The sequence below is a fragment of the Camponotus floridanus genome, unplaced genomic scaffold (genome assembly GCF_003227725.1).
Source record: "Camponotus floridanus strain SB8 unplaced genomic scaffold, Cflo_v7.5 scaffold77, whole genome shotgun sequence".
In the NCBI taxonomy this organism is placed as follows: domain Eukaryota; kingdom Metazoa; phylum Arthropoda; class Insecta; order Hymenoptera; family Formicidae; genus Camponotus; species Camponotus floridanus.
The window spans coordinates 21,200-48,530 of NW_020229846.1; the positions used below are offsets into that span (position 1 = coordinate 21,200).

Here is a 27,331-nt window from a genome sequence, read left to right on the forward strand (position 1 = left end):
ATATATTATATACATTATTTAACATATATTATTCGAATATGTTGATAATATATAAAGGCAGATTTTGTATTTCATATAATTTAATTATATCAGGATTATTTGACATACTTTTAACTGCATTTATTATTTCAATTTTAACAGAAGCAATAGAAGTCATATTGTATATAATTAAAATTTAACATATGAAAAGTATTTTTTGTTTTTTTATTTAATATTATAAATTAAAACTGATATCATAAATTTAATATTATAAATTAAAACTGATCGATTTAAACATTATATCATTAATGTTCGAGATAAAATTAAAATACATATGTTGATATTTTTTTATATTCTATAACTTCGAAAAATAATTAATGAAATAATAATGAATTAATAATGAATTAAATAATGAATTAATTTTTTTAGTTTTTTAATATTTATTTTAATAATTTCAAAACGTTGCACTATTTATGGGAATACTAAAATGAATATAAATGTTATTGAACTACTACTTCATATAATAGATCCTTTGTTAATAGAAAATAAGAAATTTTGGTGAGGAAATATGTAAATCGATGAATATTGAGGCAATAAATAAGAAAATGCATTTGTAGACAAAAGACTGAATTTCGATAATAAACATTTTGAAAATAGTATTTTAAACAATGACACACATATGAAGAGCGAGGAATAAAATATACGAAGATCAAAAATACTTAATTAAAATATGAAATTGAAAAGTTACACATTTAATGATACAATTGATTAATCTAAATTCTTCTTCACAATGTGGCGTAATATCACAGGATACTGATTCTATAATATATCGAAAAGTACGCATTCACACACACACACACACACACACACACACACACACACACACACACACACACACACACAAAACAAGTAAAGTCTAAAATTCGTTTAAAAAATATTGAAATATACTCTATAAATATATATTAAAAATTGAAATCAACAGAAAACTTAAATCAAAGTTATAATTGTTGTTAATATGAAAACTGCGACGAATTTTTGAATCTCAATTAAACTTAAAAACTGAAAAGCTGCTTATAAAATTTAGGAAATACAAAATATTTTTATTATATAAGAACACAAAAAATAAATACACTGTAAAAGTTTCGAAGGTAGTGCTCGTATCTCTTTTGAAAGAGAATAAAGAAATTCTTTTTTGCTCCGTTTTTTATTTAGAATATAACTCAGTTTTGATAATTTTCCAATTGTTATTTGGTATATATTCCATTTATGATATATCTTTTTAACTTATACAATTAACATGGCAAATCCGTCCGATTTCGAAAAATATATTTTTCAATGAATTATTTAAGAGCACTATACATTTGAAAAAGATTAAAAAATATATCTTTGATTCTCACTGCTTCGATAAAAGTTGCAATTCTTCTTGTATCTGTTCTAATGTCTTGCCTTTGGTTTCAGGTACATAAAAGAATATGAATAAAGCCCCAGCGAAATTGCAAGCAGTGAATATCCAGAACGGTACATGTGTGCCAGCAATATCGGCAATGATCATGTATGATGTTATCACGACAAACTCCAACAATTCTCTTGCTATTAGAATAATCATGCTGCCAAGTGCTTTCACATTTATAGGAAATATTTCGCTGAGCAAAGTGAACGGTTGCGAAGACAGGCCCAAGGCATACATCATTACGTATGTGATGATACCTGTAACGGGCAACCAAGTAATATCTTTGGTATTTATATGATTGTATTGCAAATTGAAATACGTCGCAACCATGGCGGTCGAGAATGCTGTACCAATACAGGAGATTATCAGCAGTGACCTTCTACCGCTATGGTCAGTGATGAACATACTGATGATCGTAAATATCAATTGTACGACGCCCAATATCATAGTCAAGTATTTGCCTTCCAGATTAACATTCATCTGGTCGAAGATTATTTGAGCATAATTTAATATTGCTTGATAACCAGTCATTTTCTGAGTTATGCTCAGGCACAACATTATTATTAGAGTTCTGTAAAATCAAGTTTATAGATCAAACGTGGCTGAAATAGCTCTATTGTTCTGTATCATCGTAACTTTGAAATTACTATGGGATCGAATAGAAAAATCGAATAGAAAATATTTAAGAAAATTTTTGTACCAAAATAATAAAATATAATTATTTTATATACAGAAAAGAAAGGATTTGTACAAAATTACAGTACTTGCGAAATGAAGTGCAATAGAAATATATTTTCAAAAATTTTTGTCGATTCATTAATGACCAAGTGTGACGATAAATGGAAATGTAATATCTCACCTGCGATTTCTTGGCACGCATAAAAGTTCTCGAAAATTAGTTTGATCATTTAAATTGGCTTTCACGAACTGCTCGATATTACATGCTTCATTATAAACATCCTCTTTGCCTCTCAATTGAACGAGAGAATTTATGGTTTCCTCTTTGGCGTTACGACGCATCAAATAGTATGGAGATTCCGGTAGCCAGATGAAAATAAGCATAAATAGACATGGTGCAATCAAAGACACGAAAGTGAGATTTTGTACCGATAAAAATGGGCCTATCACAAACTCCATTAACATGCCGATTTTCACAGCGACCATTGACATGGATGTTAAATTACCGCGGATGTGTGGTGGTGAAATTTCGGCCAAATAAATCGGCGTGACTGTCAAAGCGATGCCTATAGCCAAACCGGCTATAAACTTTGATATATACAGCTCCTATAAAACAAAAAAAAATAGAAACTTAAAGAGATTGATCGCGTCAAATTGTTTGTCTAGATTAGAATGGAATAGAATTTAAAATTTAATTTAAAATCAACGTGTATGTATATTGTGTATTATATTCTAAGAATTTCAAGAAAAGCAAGTGTTATTACATTGATAGGTGTTACAAGGATATGCATTTTCTAGACAAACTTAAAATAATAAAGACTATAATAAAAATTCGCTAATTAATAATTTTTAATCTCAAGATGTAAATACAATGTTCTTTTTTAGAATACTTACTGTCAAAGATGTTGCAAAAGCTATCATCAACCAGCTGATTATCGAAGGTACGGCAGTAAATAACATGATATTTTTTCTACCGAAGATATTTATAATGACTGTACAAATAATGGCACCTGCAATACCACCTGATGTAGGTAAAGATGCAACCCATGCGGCTTCTTGCGGAGTCAGATGAATAGGATATTTTTCATCTTTCCCTTGCATTAATATAGCCAAAGATGGCGACGACCAACCCAAAAATTGGCCAACTGACAGCATGCCCAGATTTCCTTCCAGATAAAATAACATTTCGAATAGGTTTTGAGAAAAACCTTTTTCTTTTTAACTGACATTAATAATGTTAATTTTCTAGAAGAAAATTTTCTTCTATGTAAAATTGATTTATATATTATTATTAAACATTTTTCAACCATAATTTTTTTAAATTTTTTTAAATTAAAAAAACTTTTTTTTTAAATATAATTTTGTATTTTAAATATAATTTTGTATGTATCTAAAAACACATAATTTAAAAAATAACGGAATCGAAGTTCCAGATAGAGATTTTAAATAAATGAATTTATATATTCCGTTATAAAAGATATAATAGGCATATATGTAATAATAATAACAAATAATTATTAGGATAATAAGTAAAATGCATAAAATGTATAGTAATTAAATATAAGCTTTATAAAATTATAAAGAATAACTATTAAGAGAACTGGAAGAATATAAATTAAATATTACACATATACATATAATATCATAGTCATATTAATATAACATCAAATCTTACGTGAATTTCACGGAAAGCAATAGAAACTAATTGTAAAATCATTGAATATGATTGACATTAAAATCTATAGAACTATATTTAATTTTACGTTCATGTGACAATGACAACTACATGTAATACACATCCAACTTCAAGCATTAGTTATTTAAAAAAAATTAATAAAAAGGAAATTTAAATAATTGTAAACATTTATGTGTAATTATAAATTTAATGTAATAATATATGAATATGTAAATGTATTTACATATAATATATTTTTATTTCTCCATGTTTATCTCAATAAATGTATATACGTTACATACCCGCTATGGCAGCAAGATATACTTTCTTCATTTTTACAATATAATCACCAGATAGCACATATGCGTTTCACAAATGTTTCTTCGAAAAGTTTTATAACCGACTCTTGAAAACGGTTAAAATGTTCACTTGAAGAAACATTAAGAGATAAGTTTCTTGTGATAAAAAAACGTTTAGAAACGTTTAAAAAACATTTGAAATACGTTCTTTTCCTTTTATTCCTTTAACGTTTGTTTTTTCATAGAATTAATAAAATAATGCATTCATACACACTCTCTAAAAGTGAATCAGTTTATATTATCAGTGAAAACAGTAAATAGAGTCATTGATATAGCAGTTATGTTATTATAGCACTGTAAATCAATAATATTTCACTGAAAGAATTAGTAATATTGACTATTTTAATCAATATTAGATCATATTTAATTACAATTTATCTACCTTGTATAAAATTGAACATTTTATTTATATTTACATTCCATTTTTTTCGTACTTAAAATTTCGTTATAAGAATTATATAGAGCTTGCAAAAGGTTAAAAGTATAACTTCGATTTAATTTCTGATACAATTTCAATACAGGAATTTTAGATATTGGTCGATTTTATCACTCCGACAAATAAATATCCGGCCAATAAATGAAAATAATCCGTTCATGATCCGTTTTATTTAAATAAAATAAATTATCATTTATATATATATATATTTTTTTTTTTCTTTGAAATTAATTTGAAATTAATTAAAAATTAATTATTAAAATTTAGATTTTATTTTGTCTATAGAAACGTGAAAAATATATTTCCTTAACTATGTTTTTAGAAACGTTTCTTATTAATGCTTTACAGTTAAAAAACATTGGATTCATTTAAAAAACATATATAATAAAACGCGTGCAACCTGAACTATTTCTGCTTTAAAACAAACAGATTTGGATTAGTTTCTATCTTCGCGGAGCCCTCCCTCTCCGTAAGGATAATGAAACACACTATATCTACGCATGCACTTTGCAAGATAAAAGGAATTTTATTCTACATAATCTCCAGTTAAAAATGCAGTTTGTGCAGATTTACCCAAATTAAGATCACGGGAACATTGAACATATTTGATAAATAGTATAACTTTGTAATAAACGAGCGACGGCTAAAACTTTTTGCAAATTAATCAGGGACATGTCCTTGACAACATATGTCAAAGTCATCGAAATTGGCGAATCGCTAATATGTAGTTTTACCCATACATTATTTAACATATATTATGTACATTATTTAACATATATTATTCGAATATGTTGATAATACATAAAGGCAGATTTTGTATTTCATATAATTTAATTATATCAAGATTATTTGACATACTTTTAACTGCATTTATTATTACAATCTTAACAGAAGCAATAGAAGTCATATTGTACATAATTAAAATTTAACATATGAAAAGTATTTTTTGTTTTTTTAATATTATAAATTAAAGCTGATATTATCGATTTAAACATTATATCATTAATGTTCGAGATAAAATTAAAATACATATGTTGATATCTCTTTATATTCTATAATTGGAAAAATAATTAATTAATAATAAATTAATTTTTTTAGTTTTTTAATATTTATTTTAATAATTTTAAAACGTCGCACTATTTATGGGAATACTAAAATGAATATAAATGTTATTGAACTACTACTTCATGTAATAGATCCTTTGTTAATAGAAAATAAGAAATTTTAGTGAGAAAATATGTAAATCGATGAATATTGAGGCAATAAATAAGAAAATGCATTTGTAGACAAAAGACTGAATTTCGATAATAAACATTTTAAAATAGTATTTTAAACAATGACACACATGTGAAGAGCGAGGAATAAAATATACAAAGATCAAAAATACTTAATTAAAATATGAAATTGAAAAGTTACACATTTAATGATACAATTGATTAATCTAAATTCTTCTTCACAATGTGGTGTAATATCACAGGATAATGATTCTATAATATATCGAAAAGTACGCATTCGCGAAACAAGTAAAGTCTAAAATTCATTTTAAAATATTGAAATGTACTTTATAAATATATATTAAAAATTGAAATCAACAGAAAACTTAAATTAAAGTTATAATTGTTGTTAATATAAAAACTGCGACGAATTTTTGAATCTCAATTAAACTTAAAAACTGAAAAGCTGCTTATGAAATTTAGGAAATACAAAATATTTTTATTATATAAAAACACAAAAAATAATTACACTGTAAAAGTTTTCGTATGAAGTGCTCGTATCTTTTTTGAAAAAGAATAAAGAAATTCTTTTTTGGCGCCCTTTTTTATTCAGAATATAATTCAGTTTTGATAAATTTCCAAATGTTATTTGGTATATATTCCATTTATGATTTATCTTTTTAACTTATACAATTAACATGGCAAATCCGTCCGATTTCGTACAATATATTTTTCAATGAATTATTTAAGAGCACTATACATTTGAAAAAGATTAAAAAATATATCTTTGATTCTCACTGCTTCGATAAAAGTTGCAATTCTTCTTGTATCTGTTCTAATGTCTTGCCTTTGGTTTCAGGTACATAAAAGAATATGAATAAAGCCCCAGCGAAATTGCAAGCAGTGAATATCCAGAACGGTACATGTATGCCAGCAATATCGGCAATGATCAAGTATGATGTTATCACGACAAACTCGAAAAAGTCTTTTGTTATTAGAATAATCATGCTGCCAAGTGCTTTCACATTTATAGGAAATATTTCGCTGAGCAAAGTGAACGATTGCGAAGACAGGCCCAAGGCATACATAATTATGTATGTGATGATACCTGTAACGGGCAACTAAGTAATATCTTTGGTATTTATATGATTGTATTGCAAATTGAAATCGCAACCATGGCGGTCGAGCATGCTGTACCAATACAGGAGATTATCAACAGTGACCTTCTACCGCTATGATCAGTGATGAACATACAGATGATCGTAAATGTCACTTGTACGACGCCCAATATCATAGTCAAGTATTTGCCTTCCAGATTAACATTCATCTGGTCGAAGATTATTTGAGCATAGTTTAATATTGCTTGATAACCACTCATTTTCTGAATTATGCTCAGGCACAAAATTATTATTAATGTTCTGTAAAATCAAGTTTATTGATCAAACGTGGCTGAAATAATAGCTCTGTTGTTCTGTATCATCGTAGCAATTTGAAATTATTATGAGGTCAAATATCGAATAGAAAGTATTTAAGAAAATTTTGTACAAAAATAATAAAATATAATTATTTTATATATAGAATAGTATGGATATATAGAAAAGTATGGATTTGTACAAAATTACATTACCTGCGAAATGAAGTGCAATAGAAAAAATATTTTCGAAAATTTTTGTCGATTCATTAATGACCAATTGTGACGATAAATGGAAATTTAATATCACATGCAATTTCTTGGCACGCATAAAAGTTCTCGAAAATTAGTTTGATCATTTAAACTAGCTTTCACGAACTGCTCGATATTACATGCTCATTATAAACATCCTCTTTGCCTCTCAATTGAACGAGAGAATTTATGGTTTCCTCTTCGGCGTTATAACGCATCAAATAGTATGGAGATTCCGGTAGCCAGATGAAAATAAGCAGAAATAGACATGGCGCAATCAAAGACACGAAAGTGAGATTTTGTATCGATAAAAATGGGCCTATCACAAACTCCATTAACATGCCGATTTTCACAGCGACTATTGACATGGATGTTAAATTACCCGGGATGTGTGGTGGTGAAATTTTGGCCAAATAAATCGGCGTGACTGTCAAAGCGATGCCTATAGAAAAACCGGCTATAAACTTTGATATATACAGCTCCTATAGAGCAAAAAAAAGTAGGAACTTAAAGAGATTGATCGCGTCAAATTGTTTGTATAGATTAGGATGGAATAGAATTTAAAATTTAATTTAAAATCAACTTGTATATATATTGTGTATTATATTCAGAGAATTTCAAGAAAAGCAAGTGTTATTACATTGATAGGCGTTACAAGGATATGCATTTTCTAGACAAACTTAAAACAATAAAGACTATAATAAAAATTCGCTAATTAATAATTTTTAATCTCAAGATGTAAATACAATGTTCTTTTTTAGAATACTTACTGTCAAAGATGTTGCAAAAGCTATCATCAACCAGCTGATTATCGAAGGTACGGCAGTAAATAACATGATATTTTTTCTAGCGAAGATATTAACAATGACTGCTCAAATAATGGCACCAGCAACTGAATCTAATGTAAGTAAAGATGCAACCCAAGCGGCTTCTTGCAGAGTCAGATGAATAGGATATTTTTCATCCTTCCCTTGCATCAATGTAGCCAAAGGTGGCGACGACCAACCCAAAAATTGGCCAACTGACAGCATGCCCAGATTTCCTTCCATATAAAATAACATTTCGAAGGTTTTGAGAAAAACTTTTTTCTTTTTAACTGACATTAATAATGTTAATTTTCTAGAAGAAAATTTTCTTTTATGTAAAATTGATTTATATATTATTATTAAACATTTTTCAACCATAATTTTTAAAAATTTTTTTAAATTAAAAAAACTTTTTTTTTAAATATAATTTTGTATGTATCTAAATACATAATTTAAAAAATAACGGAATCGAAGTTCCAGATAGAGATTTTAAATAAATGAATTTATATATTCCGTTATAAAAGATATAATAGGCATATATGTAATAATAATAACAAATAATTATTAGGATAATAAGTAAAATGCATAAAATGTATAGTAATTAAATATAAGCTTTATAAAATTATAAAGAATAACTATTAAGAGAACTGGAAGAATATAAATTAAATATTACACATATACATATAATATCATAGTCATATTAATATAACATCAAATCTTACGTGAATTTCACGGAAAGCAATAGAAACTAATTGTTGCAAAATCATCGAATATGATTGACATTAAAATCTATAGAACTATATTTAATTTTACGTTCATGTGACAATGACAACTACATGCAATACATATCCAGCTTGAAGCATTATTTAAAAAAATTTAATAAAAAGGAAATTTATGTAAACATTTATATGTAATTATAAATTTAATGTAATAATATATGAATATGTAAATGTAACCGAAATATTTTTATTTCTCCATGTTTATCTCAATAAATGTATATACGTTACTTACGTGCTATGGCAGGAAGATATAGCTTCTTCATTTTTACAATATAATGATCAAATAGCACATATGCGTTTCACAAATGTTTCTTCGAAACGTTTCATAACCGACTATTGAAAACGATTAAAATGAAATACGTTTCTTGCGATAAAAAAACATTATACAACAGTTATTATAGCACTTTAAATTAATAATATTTCACTGAAAGAATTAATAAGTAATATTGACTGTTTTAAGTAGTAATATTAGATTATATATATATATTATCTAATATTACTGATTAAAACAGTCAATATTATTTATTAATTCTTTCAGTGAAATATTATTAATTTAAAGTGCTATAATAACTGTTGTATAATGTTTTTTTATCGCAAGAAACGTATTTCATTTTAATCGTTTTCAATAGTCGGTTATGAAACGTTTCGAAGAAACATTTGTGAAACACATATGTGCTATTTGATCATTATATATATATATATATATATATATATATTATATATATTATATATATATATATATATATATAATTGCCACACACACACACACGCGCGCGCGCGCGCGCACGCACGCACGCACACACACACTGGATAATACCTTTAGTTTGAGATTATTATATGCTTGTATTCTGAAATTTATAAAACCTTATACTCTCTAAAAGTGAATCAGTGAAAATATCACTAATTTAAACAGTAAAATAAGATTTCACTGAGAATCAGTGAGTATTTTACTGATCTTCAGTGGAAACGCTTATTTTTTTGTTATTTTATCTTATATCTTATATTTGATTATGGTCAGTTAAAATAAAATTCACTGTAAAAACAGTAAATTTTACTGTAAAACCAGTAATCGCTAGTTCGTTCATTTACCGCTACAATCGCTATCTCTCTCGTATTTAATTTTAGTTATAAGAATTATATAAAGTTTGCAAAGAGCAACACTTAAAATTAGAAGTATTACTTCGATTTAATTTCTGCTCAATAGAGAGGCTTCAGATATTAAATCGATCTTTATAAGTCGGACAAATAAATGTCTGGCGACTTAATGAAAATTATTTGTTCGTTATCTATTTAAAATAACAAGTTCAATATGCATGTAATATAAATAAAATAAAATTTTTAATATAATAAATATTTAGTAAATATAAATAAAGTTTTTAATTTTATATGAAATAGATAGAGAGATAAATTATAGTTAAATATTATTGACAATAACGAGAGAAATATTACTGATATTGAGAAATATTACTGATTGAAGCAAAATTATTAACTGATTCTTTCAATAAAATATCACTGATTTACAGTGCTGTACTTATAACTGCTGTAATCAGTGACTATTTACTGTTTTTCAGTGATAATACACTGATTCACTTTGAGAGAGTAGATGTATTTAACTCTTCGTGACTTAACTATGAATAAATTCTGATTTATGATAGAATTATTATTTCTTTTTCTCTACCCGCTCTCATTTCCTGAATCCCGAGATCGCGCAGGGTCCCATTCCGAGTAAAAGAGATTAAATTTTCTTATCAAAAAGAAGCCGATAAGCGTATATAGGCCTAGGACACTCATAGAGTTAAAGGAAACATCCAGTCATTGATCTGTGCCAGGCCCCTAACAGTGCGCTCGACCTGATCCGTACACATGCCCGAAAAAATGTGTCACCGGGTAAGTAGGTTGCGTCCTTCCAGATGGATCGACCTTTCAAGGGCTTGGACTTAACAATTATCATTTGTTTTTTTTAATTCTTAATGTCTCTACAAGAATTTCCGATTTCAATAAAACAAGAAAAAAGTATAAATTGCCATGTCTTCTGAAGTAATTAAATTTTATTATATTGATTTATTATCATTTTAACGAAATGATTTTTGACTTTTATTTAAAAAATTCTTGAACTCTTTTCATTATGTCACATAATTTTATTTCTTCCTAAAGATCAAATTTTGACATAAAGTGATACACACGAGGGATTTATATATTTTATAAATTTTTTGCAGTACCAAAATATATCAAACAGTGATAATTTCACAGATTGTATATCGATAAATATATAAGTTTGTGTTAATAACATGCGAACATTTGATAAATAATCTTACACAAACACACACTATATGTAATAATATCTATCTATGCTTTAATATTATAACATATCATCGAAATTATCATGTAGAATAAAACTCAAAACCGTTTTATTCATGAAAATCAAATTTACAATAAATGAGATAATATACAAGCTTTTTTAAATAAAATATTAATAAATGCGCACTCAAATTATAAGATGTCAATCTTTGAAAAGTGCACGGAACATATTGTTCTATTTATTTTTATTTTATATAAAAACAATCTTGATATCTAATTAATTTCATTTAAATGTGTTTTTATCATCTTTTATTTTATATTGTTACAAGAAATCATCATAATTTTAAAATAATATAGTTACAAAGAGTAAATTAAGATAACTTTTTGAAACGTTATCTTTTAAAAGAAAATAAACTAATATTTGGAATAAGAAGATGAAAATATTGCTTATTAGATTAAATATTGAATTTATTCGATAATTTATACCTTTGCTTCTCTTTTCTTTACTTAACGTTATTTATCTATTTGTTATAGTTATAAGATGATTAATGCATACGACTACCTGTTGATTCTGCTTGTACGTGACTACCTGTTGAGTCCTTATGCATGTAACAATCTGTTGATCTTCTGCGCATGTAACCAATCGTTGATCCATTACGAAAACATGGTTGCCCCTGGTCTCTCAAGTATTTTATACATTCCTGGCATTTCCATCACAAAGAATTAAATTTGGATATATTATATAATATAATAAATAATGAAATATTAATTTATTATTAATTTATTACTCCTATCCATTAGTTGGAAAATGATATTAAGGTGACTATATGATCCTTACGCTAGTATTTCCACTTTCAAAAAATATTTACAGCGAGTTACGAGTCAAAAAACAAATACATTTTAAAATTTGTTACAAATTAATTAAGATTAAAAATAAATGGAGTAAACGGAAATATTAAGATTAAATTATTATAGAGACACATTAACGTAATATACTATAAACATATAAAAGTCAATAAAAATTAGTCCAGAAAATTTTGGTCAGTTTTAACTCCTGATCAGTTTCTGTCCAAAAAATTATAGTCAGTTTATTTCAAAATAATTATAATTAAAATAAAATATAATAAAGAGCCAACGCAGTTGTAAGACGTGTTTTTGAAGAAAAAAATAATCCATGAAAACGGCATCAGTCGGTTATGTGTATGCTGACAAGGAAAGTTCGGCAAGTGTAAAATTCAAAAAAATCTGTAACTTTGCATAAGTTTAGACTAGATGGACCTAATCACGAAGCAATTTTTTTTAGCGGCTGATATTCGGTTTTAAGGGTGGAAACACCCTCTTGAAAAAAATCTGTCTTTACGTTTCTGAGTGAATATCTCCGAAACAATAAGAAATGTTCGAAAAATGTTTTAAATAAAAGTTTTATGGTTTCAAGAGCACTTTACAACGGTGTAATTAGATTTTTAAAAAATGTTAATTTTTTCGAAATATCCCCATCACTTATTTTTTTTTATTTAAATTTTAAATTTTTCTTGCAACTAAATTAAAGTTCATTTCACGCCAAATTCAACCATATATAATAAAGTTATGTTCCGTGAATGCGTCTTTGAGAAATAAGCTAAAAACGACACCTTTATAGGCATACTCTCAATTTTATCGACTCGCTACTTGGCTACGACAGAGCTTCTCTTTCTCCTATAACTTTCCGCAATACAAAAATATGATAAAACGGATGTTTATAATAAACCTAATCACGTTTGATTTTTGTATATTACACATGTTATATCTAATATAGTTATTATAATATATGTATATATCATAATACATATAATATATATGTATATCGCGAGAGAGGAAAATTAAATTCGTCAAGAAAATAATTACTTATTTAAATCTTTGGTAAAGAAACATTAAAGATTATCATCTAGAATGATACAACGCAACGAAATAAACGGGTGTACTATAACGTATATGTAATATTTTCTGTTTATATAAACATCATTATATTTATGAGTGAAACACGAATGAAAATGAATACACCTAAATATAGTCAAATCTATTTATTTCATGCGTAAATAGATCCAAAAATATCAGCAAACATATGTGTGGATGTATACATAAAGAAACATTATATGTATAACAGGTATAAAGAAAGAAGAAACTTGTATTATATAGTAGGCTATAATTAATTATATGATCCTAATTACATACTAACTTTCATCTGACATTTTTGTCAGCTGCTTCGTTTTTAAGATATTCTACTGTTTCTTTTAAAAAATGGAACATTTTATAAGAAGCAATACAGAAATATGACTTACATTACTATTGCTAATATTATTTGTATATAAAACTCTTCGGTATATATATTTCTGATTGTAAAAGTATTAAAGTCTAAGAGAGTAACAAAATAAGGAAGTTATTGAATCATTGAATGGTTCAAAGGTTGAAAGATTACCGAGATGGGAGCAAAAGATGGAAAGATTATAAGAAGATTATCTTTAATGTTCATATTTTTTATATTATTAGTTGGTATAAAAGCCATCTCTTTCTGCATTTCATTCATATGTTATTCAACGTGTTGTGCGTGTGATACTTTACGCAAAAATTTTCATATAACCGTTACTCAAGCATTTGTATCAAAATGGTTATAAATGTAGCAAACGTTATAAATTTGTTAATTACAACGTTCCACATTGCAAATCTGGCTGTCACTCCCGTTAATCATCGCGAAGTAGAACTCCACGATGCAATTTCCAACTTGATAAGAAATTCTATAAACGATTATGTTACAATTGAATACGATTGGGGACTTGATTTTGATGATCCATCGGAACCTCATGATGTACAACTTGTAGATTCGTATGATTTTCATACTGAAGAAGACAGCTACGAAGATGAAATTTGTATTATGAATGACGAAGGTGGAAGTGTAGATTTAAATTATAAAAGAAAAGCGGTGGAATATTGGAATAGTGGGAAAAAAAGACGTTTATTCCTTTCTGTTGTACAGAATCGTTTTAAAAAGGTAAATTCTCTTAAGGAATAAGCATAGTACTAACTGCAGATGAATGAATATTATTATTAATAATAAATAGTTGTTTATAATTGATAAAAAACGTTGATAATAAGAGAAGTCAGGAATGACGTTTTTGAGTCGCATGTTTATTTGCACTCGATTCGCATTAATTTTGGTTATGTTTAATATAATTTTTTTTAATATTTAAATATTGGATTTTTTCTTTTATAGGTAAAACACATTTCGCAATTGTACCGATGGCAAGAGTATGTAATGCGTGGAGGAACAAACAGAGACAAATTGATATTTATTGCTAAATATGTACTGATAAAGATGTACTGAATATGTACTGATTTCAAGAAGCTATTGAGAGAGGATCTATCATTCATGATATAGATTTACGAAGGTGGGCGCTAGAAGCAAAAGAGCAAGTTGATTTTACTACGTTTAGAGCAGGACATTGGTGGATATGGAATTTTAAAAAGGCTCATCACATTACATCACGTAAAATAACAAAATTTAAATCGCAATCTAATTCACAATCTGATGTACTGATACGTCAAAATGCAGAAGAATTTGTGAAAACTGTAAAACCACATATTGATGTAATTGGTGAAGGATCAACTTATAATGCAGATGAAAGCGGATTTAATCTAGAAATACATTCTGGAAGAACATTAGCTAATATGGGAGCAAAGACAATCGAAGCTACTATTCAATCTTTATCTTCTATAAGTCACAGTTATACTATTATGTCAATTATATCTGCGGATGGATCTCTTCTTTCGCCTCTATATATAGTCTTGAAAGAAATTACTGGATCATTTGGTCCACGAGTAGAAGAAACCCTTTTTCGACCTGTTAATGTTTACATTGCGGCTTCAAAATCCGGAAAGCTTACAACTCAACACTTTAAAATTTGGTTTTTAGAAGTATATCTTCCAAATACTAAAGAGAAAAGTTTGCTATTGTTAGATTCAGGGACAGGCCATTGTCCAGAACAATTAATAGAACATATACCAAAAGACAAACAAGTAACTATTTTAACAATACCAAAGAAAACAACTGCTTTTGTACAACCTTTAGATGTCTGGAAAAATCCTTAGATGTCTGGCTTCAGAATCTGGAAAAATTTTATTCGAAGCTTTTCTGATAATGTTATTTTACATAATTACGATGTAAATTTACATTTACGCAATAACATCATAAAATAACAGTCTTTGACACATAATCAACTTTCTTCTCCAAGATTTAAAAATTTATTTAAATATAGTTGGTACAAAAGTGGTTATTTATCAACAAGGTCGGAAAAGTTTGAGAATCCAATCAATTATTGTTATTTTAAAGAAGAAAAGAATATACCAAAATGCAGCATTTGTGGTAAAATGGCTTTTATACGTTGTGCGTGGTGCAAAAATTATTTTTGTTTTGACTATTTCTTTGAACAATATCATTATTGTAACAATTATATAAAATAAATATCTTATTTCTGTTAAAATAAAACCGAAAAGAAACTGTTCATAAAAATACCGGAGAGTTTTATATACAAATAATAATACTAACAATAATGTAAGTCATATTTTTGTATTGCTTCTTACAAGATGTTTCATTTTAATAGAAACAGTAGAATATCTTAAAAACGAAACAACTGATAAAAATGGTCAGATGAAAATTAATTAATTAATTATAACCTCTTATATAATACGTGTTTTTTTTATATGTATACATATACACATATGTGCGTTTGCTGTATTTCTGGATCTATTTACGCATGAAATAAATAGATTTGACTATATTTAGGTGTATTCATTTTCATTCGTGTTTCACTCATAAATATAGTGATGTTTATATAAACAAAAAATATTACATATACGTTATAGTACACCCGTTTATTTCGTTGCGTTGTATCATTCTAGATGATAATCTTTAATGTTTCTTTACCAAAGATTTAAATAAGTAATTATTTTCTTGACGAATTTAATTTTCCTCTCGCGATATACATATATATCATATGTATTATGATATATACATATATTATGATAATTATATTATATATAACATGTGTAATATACAAAAATCACTAACGTGATTAGGTTTATTATAAACATCCGTTTTATCATATTTTTGTATTGCGGAAAGTTATAGGAGAAAGAGAAGCTCTGTCGTAGCCAAGTAGCGAGTCGATAAAATTGAGAGTATGCCTATAAGGGCGTCGTTTTTAGCTTATTTCTCAAAGACGCATTCACGGAACATAACTTTATTATATATGGTTGAATTTGGCGTGAAATGAACTTTAATTTAGTTGCAAGAAAAATTTAAAATTTTAATAAAAAAAAATAAGTGGTGGGGATATTTCGAAAAAATTAACATTTTTTAAAAATCTAATTACACCGTTGTAAAGTGCTCTTGAAACCATAAAACTTTTATTTAAAATATTTTTCGATATTTCTTATTGTTTCGGAGATATTCACTCAGAAACATAAACACAGATTTTTTTCAAGAGGGTGTTTCCACCCTTAAAACCGAATATCAGCCGCTAAAAAAATTGCTTCGTGATTAGGTCCATCTAGTCTAAACTTATGCAAAGTTACAGATTTTTTTGAATTTTACACTTGCCGAACTTCCCTTGTGAGTATTCGTGTCCGTTTCTGTTTCGTCTTCTCGAGTCCGATGCATCACTCTTTGCGCCTTGCAACCGCTTAAAGGGCTACTTGCATTTGGTTTCCTTCGAGTCAACTTGCCTTGACAAGTTCATGTTCGCTCTCTAAGACTATGCACAATCACTGAAGAAGGCTCGAACTGAGTCCGAAACGTTTGATGTCAATAAAGAAGAAAGATCGTTTAATGTGATCGTTTTCATGGATTATTTTTTTCTTCAAAAATATGCCTTACAACTGCGTTGGCTCTTTATGGCCTATTATTATATTTTATTTTAATTTGTTAATTTCAAGAGCCTTTAATTTTGTTTATCTTTTATAATTATAATTAATTTAAAAATTGACTAAAATCTAATAGACTAGAGTCAAACAACAGACGGCATCGAAAGATGTTACAAATTATTTGTAAAGACAAATATTGAATAATATATTTATAATACTTATACATTATTATCTTTAATTACTATATTATTTATTTACAAGAAATATTTTATTTTGTAATTTATTACTTTCAAAATTAATTCATAAATTATAATTACGAATATAAAAAATGTGTATGTCTATATTATATACAATTACTGTTTCAGTCGCATTCAGAAATTTCAGATATTTGCAACTATTTCTATTATAACTATTTCTTCGATTGTAATAAATGAGCCAGCATTTCACACATTATCCTTTGGTACAATCCATTGTATTCCTCCATCTAGAATATAAGAAATTAATTATCAGGAATACAGCTTATTATGTTACATATTATTTTCTTTAATTTTTCTTTTTTTATTTGTCACATAATTTAAATATCGATAATAAACCTTATATTGGGCAGCATAATCTTCCGTTCACCCTATCAAATTCAATGCAGAATTTATTTCTGCCTTTGTAATTTTCGATAAAATATAGATTACATTCTCCTTTTAAAGAATAGTTCTTCGATAATGTTATAGTTCGTCGCGTGTTGTTCAACCTTGACTAACGATAATTGTTTTATGACCTTCATCCCTAAAATTTTACAATTTTTGCACAGCGTAAATTTTCCTTGTCATTATTTTCGACCATGTGTTCTCTATCTGTCACGAAAACTATTAGCACATATATATTACAAAATTATTTGTAAGAAATATTAAAGTTAAAAATATAAATAAATTTAATAAAATTTAAAATAATGTTTATTTGAGAATTAAGAAGGAGAATTTTAAATATCGAGAATTATACATTATTATACATAATATAATTATACATAACAATTTCAAATGTTATAGCAGTATAGATGACATTTTCCAAAAATTTAACGATGTATAAAATTTCTGTAATTTATGGAATTGTGTGAAAAAAGAATATATCTCAAATTTATTTCAATTGTAAAATCTAAAATTGCAATTATTAATATAACATCCTTTCTTCTATGTTTAATACTTTAACATCAATTAAATCTTACTTATATTAACTTGTTGTATATTTGAAACGAACAGTATCGATTGTTACAAGAGCTGCATTGATCAAATCCGTATCCTTTGTGATAACTCCATCAAGATCCGCACTTATGCGATGTACACAATAATGAACATATCCTTGGATAACAAATTGAGAAAACTTTACAAGTATCCGTTTGATTCAAAGCAAGAGCTACCTTGGCATTTTGCGAAAAAGTAATCATGCCCATTGGATGATCATATGACAATCTGTTGGATGATTGGACTAATAAACTCAATAAAATTGATCGTGACTTTTTTACAGACATCACTTAAATGCAATCAGACAGAAATAAACAAATTAAAAAAGATTGACAGCAATTTATTTCGCGTAATATTGTGTAAATAAAAATAAACTGTTAAAAAAACATAATGATTCTTAAATTAGTATTAAATAATTATTTCTAAATATTTTCAAATAGATCAGATGATTCTTCCGGAAAGTATCGACAAATAATGATAGCTGATGATTTCATTTCTTCAGCAAACCGTTTAAGATGCTTAAACTATCATCCATTACAAACAATAGTTCAGATTGCTCGTCTTTTGCCAGCTTAAGTATTCTTTCTGTTAAATCTGTAACTTGTGTTTAATATCTATAGTGAAAATGTATACAATATATATACTTATATAGAGTAACAATTAAAAAATTAACTTAAATTATTCGGCTGTTTTTTAGTAAAACGGAAAAAGTCAAACAGTTTTGAATAGGAAATTTTAAAATTTATCATTTTTAGCATATAGTACAAAAATTAAACATTTTGATAATAAAATTTTACATTTAAAAAGAGGAGAGGTAGAAAACATAATAGGTAAAATTTGATTATCAAACAGTTTGATTTTTTAAATTCTATCCATTTTACATAAACCGAGAGAGAATAATTTCAGCAATTTCCTATCACCTTCTATGAATTTTGTGAATTGTAAGAAAAACATTCTTTTCTGTGTTATATATACTTTTGACATATTAATCTTACATGGAGATTTTATTTAAGTAATTGATAAAGATATTTTACCCATATTTCTTTTAACTTTGGTTTCGTTTACTTCTGTGAATATCGACTGTATATTTCTACGAGTGGATAAATTGCAGAGGACATATTGATTGGTTGTATTACAAAGTAAATCGTATAACGAGGTATTATGATTTTCGCAAATCATCTCGCGATTGGTGAGAAACCATAGAAGCACTACGATCTTTTTATGTCATTCTTTAAAAGAACCTCACCATTCACCCATTTCCATCTTTGGACATAATGATACATCCCTATCTTTTCTGGAGGCTTGCCACAGTCCTATGTAAGGTCCGCCATGCTATTTGGCACAGTGTTTTTTTTACTAGAGGAATCTTGGGAGATGTGGTCACTCGGACCCAGTCGGAAGCCAGCATGCAGAATATCTCCACCGGCACTTATTTGATCAGCGAGCGATCTTTTCAAGGATCCCCCATGGCAATCGGCCATTGCATCCATCGAACGAAATACCAACATCGCTCTGGAGTCGCATATTATTGTGTTAAAAAGCAGAATTAGGTGTGAGGTCTAGATAGTTCATTGTCAGTAGTTTAGAGCAGTTGCCCGGAGAGCGAAAGATTCGGATTCGATTCCCGATCCAGCCATTTGCGCCTTACATATTTTTCTAGATGCGACAATGATCGTTCGGTTAGTAATAAGCAAAATCACTGATCAAATGGAGCCTCTCGCGCTTCATAATAATCTATATTTGTCATCTAATGTATATAAGTAATCAAATGCTAAAGAAAATGCTAAAGAAAATGCTAATAATAAAATAACACTGATTCCTATAACAAATAATTATCGGAAGATAAAAAATAGGCAGAGAAATAGAGAAATATATCGATGATAGAACAACATAGATCTCCTTCTATATGCATTTTGAAATTTATTAAGAGAATAATAAGAAATCAATGACGAATTTAAGTCAATCTAAAGCGATAAATCTAATCAATAACAGCTAGATAAATCTTATAAAAATTCTTTTTGATTTTTTTGACAGTAGCGTAAATCCAACTACACGCTCTTCAAAGCTATCAGTCATAGGAGACAATTTATTTAAATTTCATACGAAAGTGTATTGAATGTCACAGTTGAATATATCATTGTTACATCGTGTATGAATTTATCTGATGAAAAAGTACAATTTCTAATATACAGAGAAAGTTTTGTCATTTTATGAAAGTGCAATTCGATATAATTAATGACGCAAATTAAAATTTCCTAGATTGTTGCTATCGACAAAGACAATGTTGCTCTTGATAATTTTTTCTTTCTTCATATTCTTTTCTGTCTTTTAAAATTGTAAAGTATTCTATTTCTGTTAAAAAAGATTTTAATGCCGCTTATCAGCTACTTATATAAGCGTTAGTTAATATATCGATCAATAAATCGAATTTTATTTTGACTGTCATAAAAAATTGTTTTCATATATCTTATTTTTTAAGTAAGTAATGCATGCTAATTGTAAGATATCCAATGCGCGGTGAGAAAAGGTGCGAACGGAAGTAAGTACAAAAGAAACAACGTTATAATGTAATTGTGATAATGCGAGTGCCACCTGCGTAACTTTTAATGAAAACAGCTGATTAAAAGTTGTATGGTAGAAATTATTGCGGATTCATTCTCATCATTCTTCTAATTATCTGCGATGTGCCAAGCGAGATAGTCTCTATCATCAAGGATCCAATATCGATGCATCCCCTTTTTTCCCGTATCATTTCAGATCCAGTTACTGATGGAATCCTTCCTCCTATTCTATCGTCGTAGCCTAAATGATCATAATGCGAATAAAATTTGATGTCGATTAATTAAGAATTGAGGGTCGCAAAGTTCACGTGTTATATAAAATTTTTAATTTCGATTAAATTTATTTTATGTTATTAAAAAAATGCATCTGATTTTAAAATTATATGATCAATAAATTTGAGAAATTTTATCTTTTTATGCTTGAAAAAGAGACAAGTGAAACGAACAATAATTTGATAATATCCGTGCGAGTAAATCCTTCGTGTCTTCGTCGAATAACCACCAACGTGCTTCCGGTATCCGTTTCCGTCTCGCGCGTTAGAGGATCCGGCAAGAATCCGTCAAATCCCATTTCCTGCTCTTCAGAAACCGGGAAAGGATTTAGGTATCCGTAAATGGGACAGAATGATTGCGCTTCGTTCCACGGAATTTGCCAATCACGAAAAACTCCCATTGAATATCTTCGTTTCCATTTTCCATTTCATTAATGTTCCTCGGAATGCAGTGAAATGATCCACGATTCGCTTGACATTCCTACTGAAAATATCGTTCACTTTTATTCGTTCTTAAAAGAGACGATTCAATTCGTTTAAAGTGAATTTTAAAATCTCCTCGAAATGAATACCCAATCTTTCGATCAAGTGCCTTCGATCCAAAATTATCTCGCAAATATATAACAATTCTTTTTCCCTATACTGAAAAAAAAATTTGGTTGCATTAATTACAATTCTGGTAGATTCAACCAGTATATCTGTTGGAAAATGAACAAACCAGAATTTTTGTAGGAATTACCAGATGAATCTGATTAATTTCTTCCCGTTAAATTTATCAAATTTTCTGATTAATAATACCAAACTCGCCAGTACCAAGTCGTCTAAAATTTTTTTCATCTAATCTCAAAAGTCTGTTTAATATTTTAAATTCCAACAAGATTATTGGATAAATTCAATCCAGATTATTGAATAAATTATTTTAAATTCAGTTTGTTAGAAATTAAACTGATAAACAGTGATACAAGAAGAGGATGCAGCTCAAACACACAAAATCAGAGAGCTAGCGTCCTCTTTCTGACACTACTGCTCGTAAGAGAAAAAATATATACTTTGGATTTAATGTTAATACTAGTTCTTTATATACATTTCATGGCAAATATTGAATACGAATTAAGTTAAGAGTAGCTTGCTGCCTAGTGGTAAGCAAAGAAATTAATGTAACAAGAAATTTTATAGATCCAACCAGAAAATACTAACCAAATCCTTATAGTAAAATCTATTAAACGTTCTAGTTATAAAAAATCGAGTCTTATCATGATAACTAGAAATTCTTGTTTAATTTAACTAAAATGCCTTCAATCATATACGTCTTGTTGGTACAATCAAACGATTTTTCTCAGTGTATATAATTCCGGTTTATAACCATTTTATATGATGTCAGAATTATTGTTATATAAACTCAGATATAAAATATATGCGTATGTAAAACTTACATTTATAAAACACATTATTTCAAACGTATTAAGTTCTTACACACATAATATGTATTTTTTGATATAATTTTGTATAACTAATGAACTTTTTTAATACTAACTTTTCTTTAATCAGAAAAATGTTCGAATGAATTTTTACAAGAAATGTTAAGTAATATCGATCCTACCTGTTCGGAAAGTCGTAGCTATTCCAAAGATGCAAATAAGATAAAAAGTTCTCGAAATCATTTGTTATAATAAGTACAAATGCTTGTTATAAGTGTATCAAAGAGAATGATGTATAAAGCGGAGAATTTATGCTCGACTGAAAGGTCGATTTGGTCGACTCGGAAATTGACGCTGTTCAAAACGCATTCGGATAACATAACAAGATGACGGCGATTGTAATGAGCGTCACCAATCGGCTGGTAATACGCGTGATAATGGCAGCTCGATGTACGAACAATCTTCCTATCCTCGTGTTACGATACGTCCTCATAATTCAATTATTTTTCAACAAATTATTTGTCTAATCACAATTTCCCCTTTCTCTCTCTTTTAGTAATTAATAATGAAATGAAAAATTGAGCTCAAAAACTCATGTTGTCCACGATTTAATCCCATCGATTACTTCTTTTCGAGTAATTAATGCAAGATATAAGGATATATAAAATGTTCCAGAATTGTCACATCATAATAGCAGATTCCCAAAATCATTTGAAGATTTTTCTTCAGTGAAAATATCAAGAAAGGTCATTTTTTGTATTCATTTCCAATTTTTTTATCACCACATATCTTTGTATGTAAGCCTCAAATTAAAATACTATTAAAATCTACCTGAAATTATTTGAAAAATGTAGTTTTAGTTTTTTAACTTTCTCCATAAAATTTATTTTGCAAAAAGCCCTTCTTTTTTGAATCACTTATAATCCGGAAATTATTGACTCGACATTTTTACTAAAAATTGTCTATAAATGCGATCATCTTCAATATAACGCAAATTTTTTTCGAATTTTTTTATAAATATGAAAGTAAATTTTTTAATAATTAATACAATTTCAAATAATTTGAATTTATTTTATAATATTCAACATTGCTTTTGTATGACGAAGAATGCAATGTAAATCTAGAATAATTGGGAGAAATATAATCATTATTAATGATTTTTTTAATCGCGATATTTTATCAGTTTGATCTGAAGATGAAAATTTTTTACATTGTGCGTATTTCGGAGAATTTCATGTAATATAATATTCTAATATAATATTTTATGCGTCCCATATAAATATGTATGTTTACATAATATGTATACAATAATTCAAGTCTGTGTACGATTTATCATATATTATGTATTATTATGTATATATTATTATATGTATATTATACAAAAATTATTTATAATGCCATAATGGTGCATCTCCTTGAATGAAAAGTCGAAAAACTGGAAATATATTTTGTAACGTTTTTATTTTTTGCGAGAAATTGTCTTATCTTCTCTCTTTCTTTTCCTCTCTTTAATCTTCCACTTTAACACTAAATACTAATGCTAAATACTATGAGTTATGCGCTATTAATACTCAATTGATTCAAAAGTAAAAGATTTTGGTTGTCTCGTCAAATATCCTCGCTGGTATCTTTAATGATTTTCAGATTCGACAATTTCTCGTACTTGATAATATTAATGATTCAATAATTATTTCTTACGTGATGGAGTTGGCATAATTCATAGTCGATCTTTGTTATCTCAATTTTAATTATTAATTACGATAAACTCGAGAACATATCAGCGAGTTTGTTCTTTTCAAAGATTCAAGTCAGTATAACATCGTCATATATGTATATATTATAAGTTATACATAATATTAAGTCCACATATGCTAATGTTCTTAATATCAAGTTATGCATGTTAATGGATGAATTTGGATAAATTTGAATATATTTATTTAATATTGCATCATCAAAATTTATATAAATTGTACTATAATTATAATATATATTTTATAATCTTTTATGTAATTTTATGTAATTGTGCAATTTGTAAATCATATTTTGTAATTATATAATATATATTTTATAAATTCTTTGTATTATCTTTTTTATTCGGCAAATTTGATAGACTTGTATTAAAAGAAAATAAAAATAAAATTTTTAAAAAATTTCCTCCTCGATGAATCTTCACCTTAACGAAGGTATTTTTGCCGGGTGAGGAGGTTTGAGTACTCTAATGAACCTGAGAGCTATGCTGGCGGTAACATAGGCCGATATTCTTATAATCTATTTTTATATAATTTCAGATCATCTTAAGATGATTTTAGATCGCATCTTAAGATTTTATTCAGCTAATGATCATATAACATTTTCAGACTTTACTTAAGACGATCTTAAATAAAAAAGAACGAACTATGAAAATACTAGCCGTAGTTATCGGTAGGGTCACCCATGCCGGACAGGTCGAAGGGAAAGAGTCAGACGAAGAGAGATACAACAAGATATATATTATATATTATATTAATATTTTTGAATAGGAGAGACAAAATACAATAATCAAGGAAAAAGAGCATTTGCACTGAATTTGTGTTTGATTTTTACGTTTGTAATCAGAAAGAACGGTTCTCGAAATTGTAATGCTACGAGTTATTTAAAAAAAATTCTTCTTTAATCTTCTATTCTTTCAAGATATATGAGTAGACATTGAGAATAGAAATAACTTTTTCGATTTAGGATAAAAAAGTGAAATGTCATATCAATCACATAATTATTAATCGTTGATTTTTATTTACCAACTGGCTTCACCAACTTGTCAATTGATCGGTTTTTATATCAATAATTAAATCGAAAAAACTGTTTCGATTTACTGATTATTTATTTTAAAAGTTTATTCATTGTTGCCGCGATGTTAACGTACGGAATAAACGAAATACATTCGTAAATTACAATTTTATTATTAATAAATAGTTGATTTGCTCTTTCCATTATTCGAAATACTCGATTATACGATTGGAATATAATTAGAATATAATTTCGAAACACGTATTTTGCGTGATGCGTTCATTTAATTAAGCAATTAAAAAGAATCGAATGCAATTAAGAATCGATGTGTGTAACCGGAATCAAAATTATAAATTATCATTTTTTGTTGCAATCCTTAGAAACAATAATTATTCTTCTTTTAATATTTATAATTAAGAATATTTCATCCGATGCTTTATCATATAATTATGTGATGATTTAAATATGTATGATTCTTCTGAGAACGCACAGTAAAACGATCGAATGGCAAAATCGAATAATTAACGTAATGGAAAGCCTTGTGATGTATATTAATCGTTTAATAAATAATTAATCTGTGTGTACATGTGTGTGCGTGACTTTAAAAATATACTTGTATATAAATTCAATTTTTCGTATATGTACGTCATAGTATGCGTAAAATATTTCGGCAGCGAGGTCAATAACACGACGTTCGGCTTTGGTGACGTAGCGCTGTATTGTTTACATAAGCGAAGACCTTGTATCATTCGCACGGCGACATTACAGTAGTAAAGTAGTGATACGGAACATTTCATATTATTGAATTCTTTTTCTAACAGTGCAATTGCGATTAATATCGAAATATAATTCGCTACGACTATTACAATTAACAATTAATTAACTCTTAATAAATAACAGGAAACTATATGGCGATGATACATCCATCGAAACGCGATCTTTCATTATTCCAAATAAAAATTGAAACAAAAGAGGCAAAAATTATAAATACATAGACGATCTTGTATTATTCACACGACATTCCGACGGCAAAGTAATGATACAAAACGCTTCGTATTATTGAATTCTTTTCCTGAATGCGATCGCGATTAGTATTGAAATATAATTCGCTACGTCTATTTTAGATCGAATCGTACTTCTTTATCCCTTATACGATATATTAATGTGCGTTTCTCGTAATTATTCCGCGATCGGGAGTGCCGTGTAAAAGTCTCACGATCGTTTTTATAGTATATGACTAAATATAATTAATTGTTTGTTCGCGAATGAATATAAGTGCTATGAGGAAACAGCAAAGGATGAAGAAGAAAAAAGAAGGACATCTGGAAAAGTATCGGACACACAGAGAGCAGTGAAAGAGCCTGAAGCAGTCAGAGAGATATGCGGTGAGTAATTTCTAAAAATTATTTATTTATTATTATTATTTATATATGTATTATTTTCAAAATAACTATATTGCTTATTATATATATATATATATATATATATATATATATATATATATACATATATATATATGTTAAAGTACGTAAAATATTTCGATGACGAGAAAGAGAAACATATTAAAAATAAATTAACTTATGATAAAGATCATGAAAATGTATCGCAACGATATATCTTTATCGAATCGCAATCATTAATTACTGCGAATAAAAATTGAAAAAGGGAACATAAAATGGGATAAAGAAATTAATTTGATCTTTTGATCTTTATGAAATTAATTTGATCTTTTGATCTTTATGATCTTTCGATTATTGATGTTTATTATAATAATTTCTCTAACGATACTTATTAAAATTGAATAAATTTCAACCAATGCTTTAAATTTTCTTAATCGACAATCATTCATAGAA

At 27.5% G+C, this 27,331-nt stretch overlaps 1 protein-coding gene and 1 pseudogene across 2 annotated transcripts; both read right to left on the reverse strand.

The window, feature by feature from the left end:
- Positions 1 to 1,172: 1,172 nt before the first annotated feature.
- On the reverse strand, positions 1,173 to 4,188 carry LOC105248700 (facilitated trehalose transporter Tret1). 2 transcript variants are annotated; one of them, XM_025414130.1, is made up of 5 exons: positions 4,085 to 4,188; positions 3,002 to 3,273; positions 2,289 to 2,713; positions 1,780 to 2,000; positions 1,173 to 1,686 (listed from the first exon to the last, which is right to left on the reverse strand). In XM_025414130.1, exons 1-5 carry the CDS (start codon positions 4,113 to 4,115, stop codon positions 1,373 to 1,375), a joined length of 1,263 nt encoding a protein of 420 aa, XP_025269915.1. In that variant the 5' UTR covers positions 4,116 to 4,188; the 3' UTR covers positions 1,173 to 1,372. The 2 variants fall into 2 exon arrangements, with proteins under 2 accessions (XP_025269915.1, XP_025269914.1); XM_025414129.1 differs by having other exon boundaries at positions 1,173 to 2,000.
- Positions 4,189 to 6,430: 2,242 nt separating this feature from the next.
- Positions 6,431 to 9,302, reverse strand: LOC112637064 (annotated as a pseudogene).
- Positions 9,303 to 27,331: the final 18,029 nt, after the last annotated feature.

Coding starts and splice junctions, on each gene's coding strand:
- LOC105248700 (XM_025414129.1), bottom strand. CDS start 4,115: ATGAAGAAAGTATATCTTGCTGCCATAGCGG. Junction 3,274..4,084: donor ATATCTTGCTGCCATAGCGG/GTATGTAACGTA, acceptor TTTATCTGGAAG/GAAATCTGGGCATGCTGTCA. Junction 2,714..3,001: donor CTTTTGCAACATCTTTGACA/GTAAGTATTCTA, acceptor TTTGTTTTATAG/GAGCTGTATATATCAAAGTT.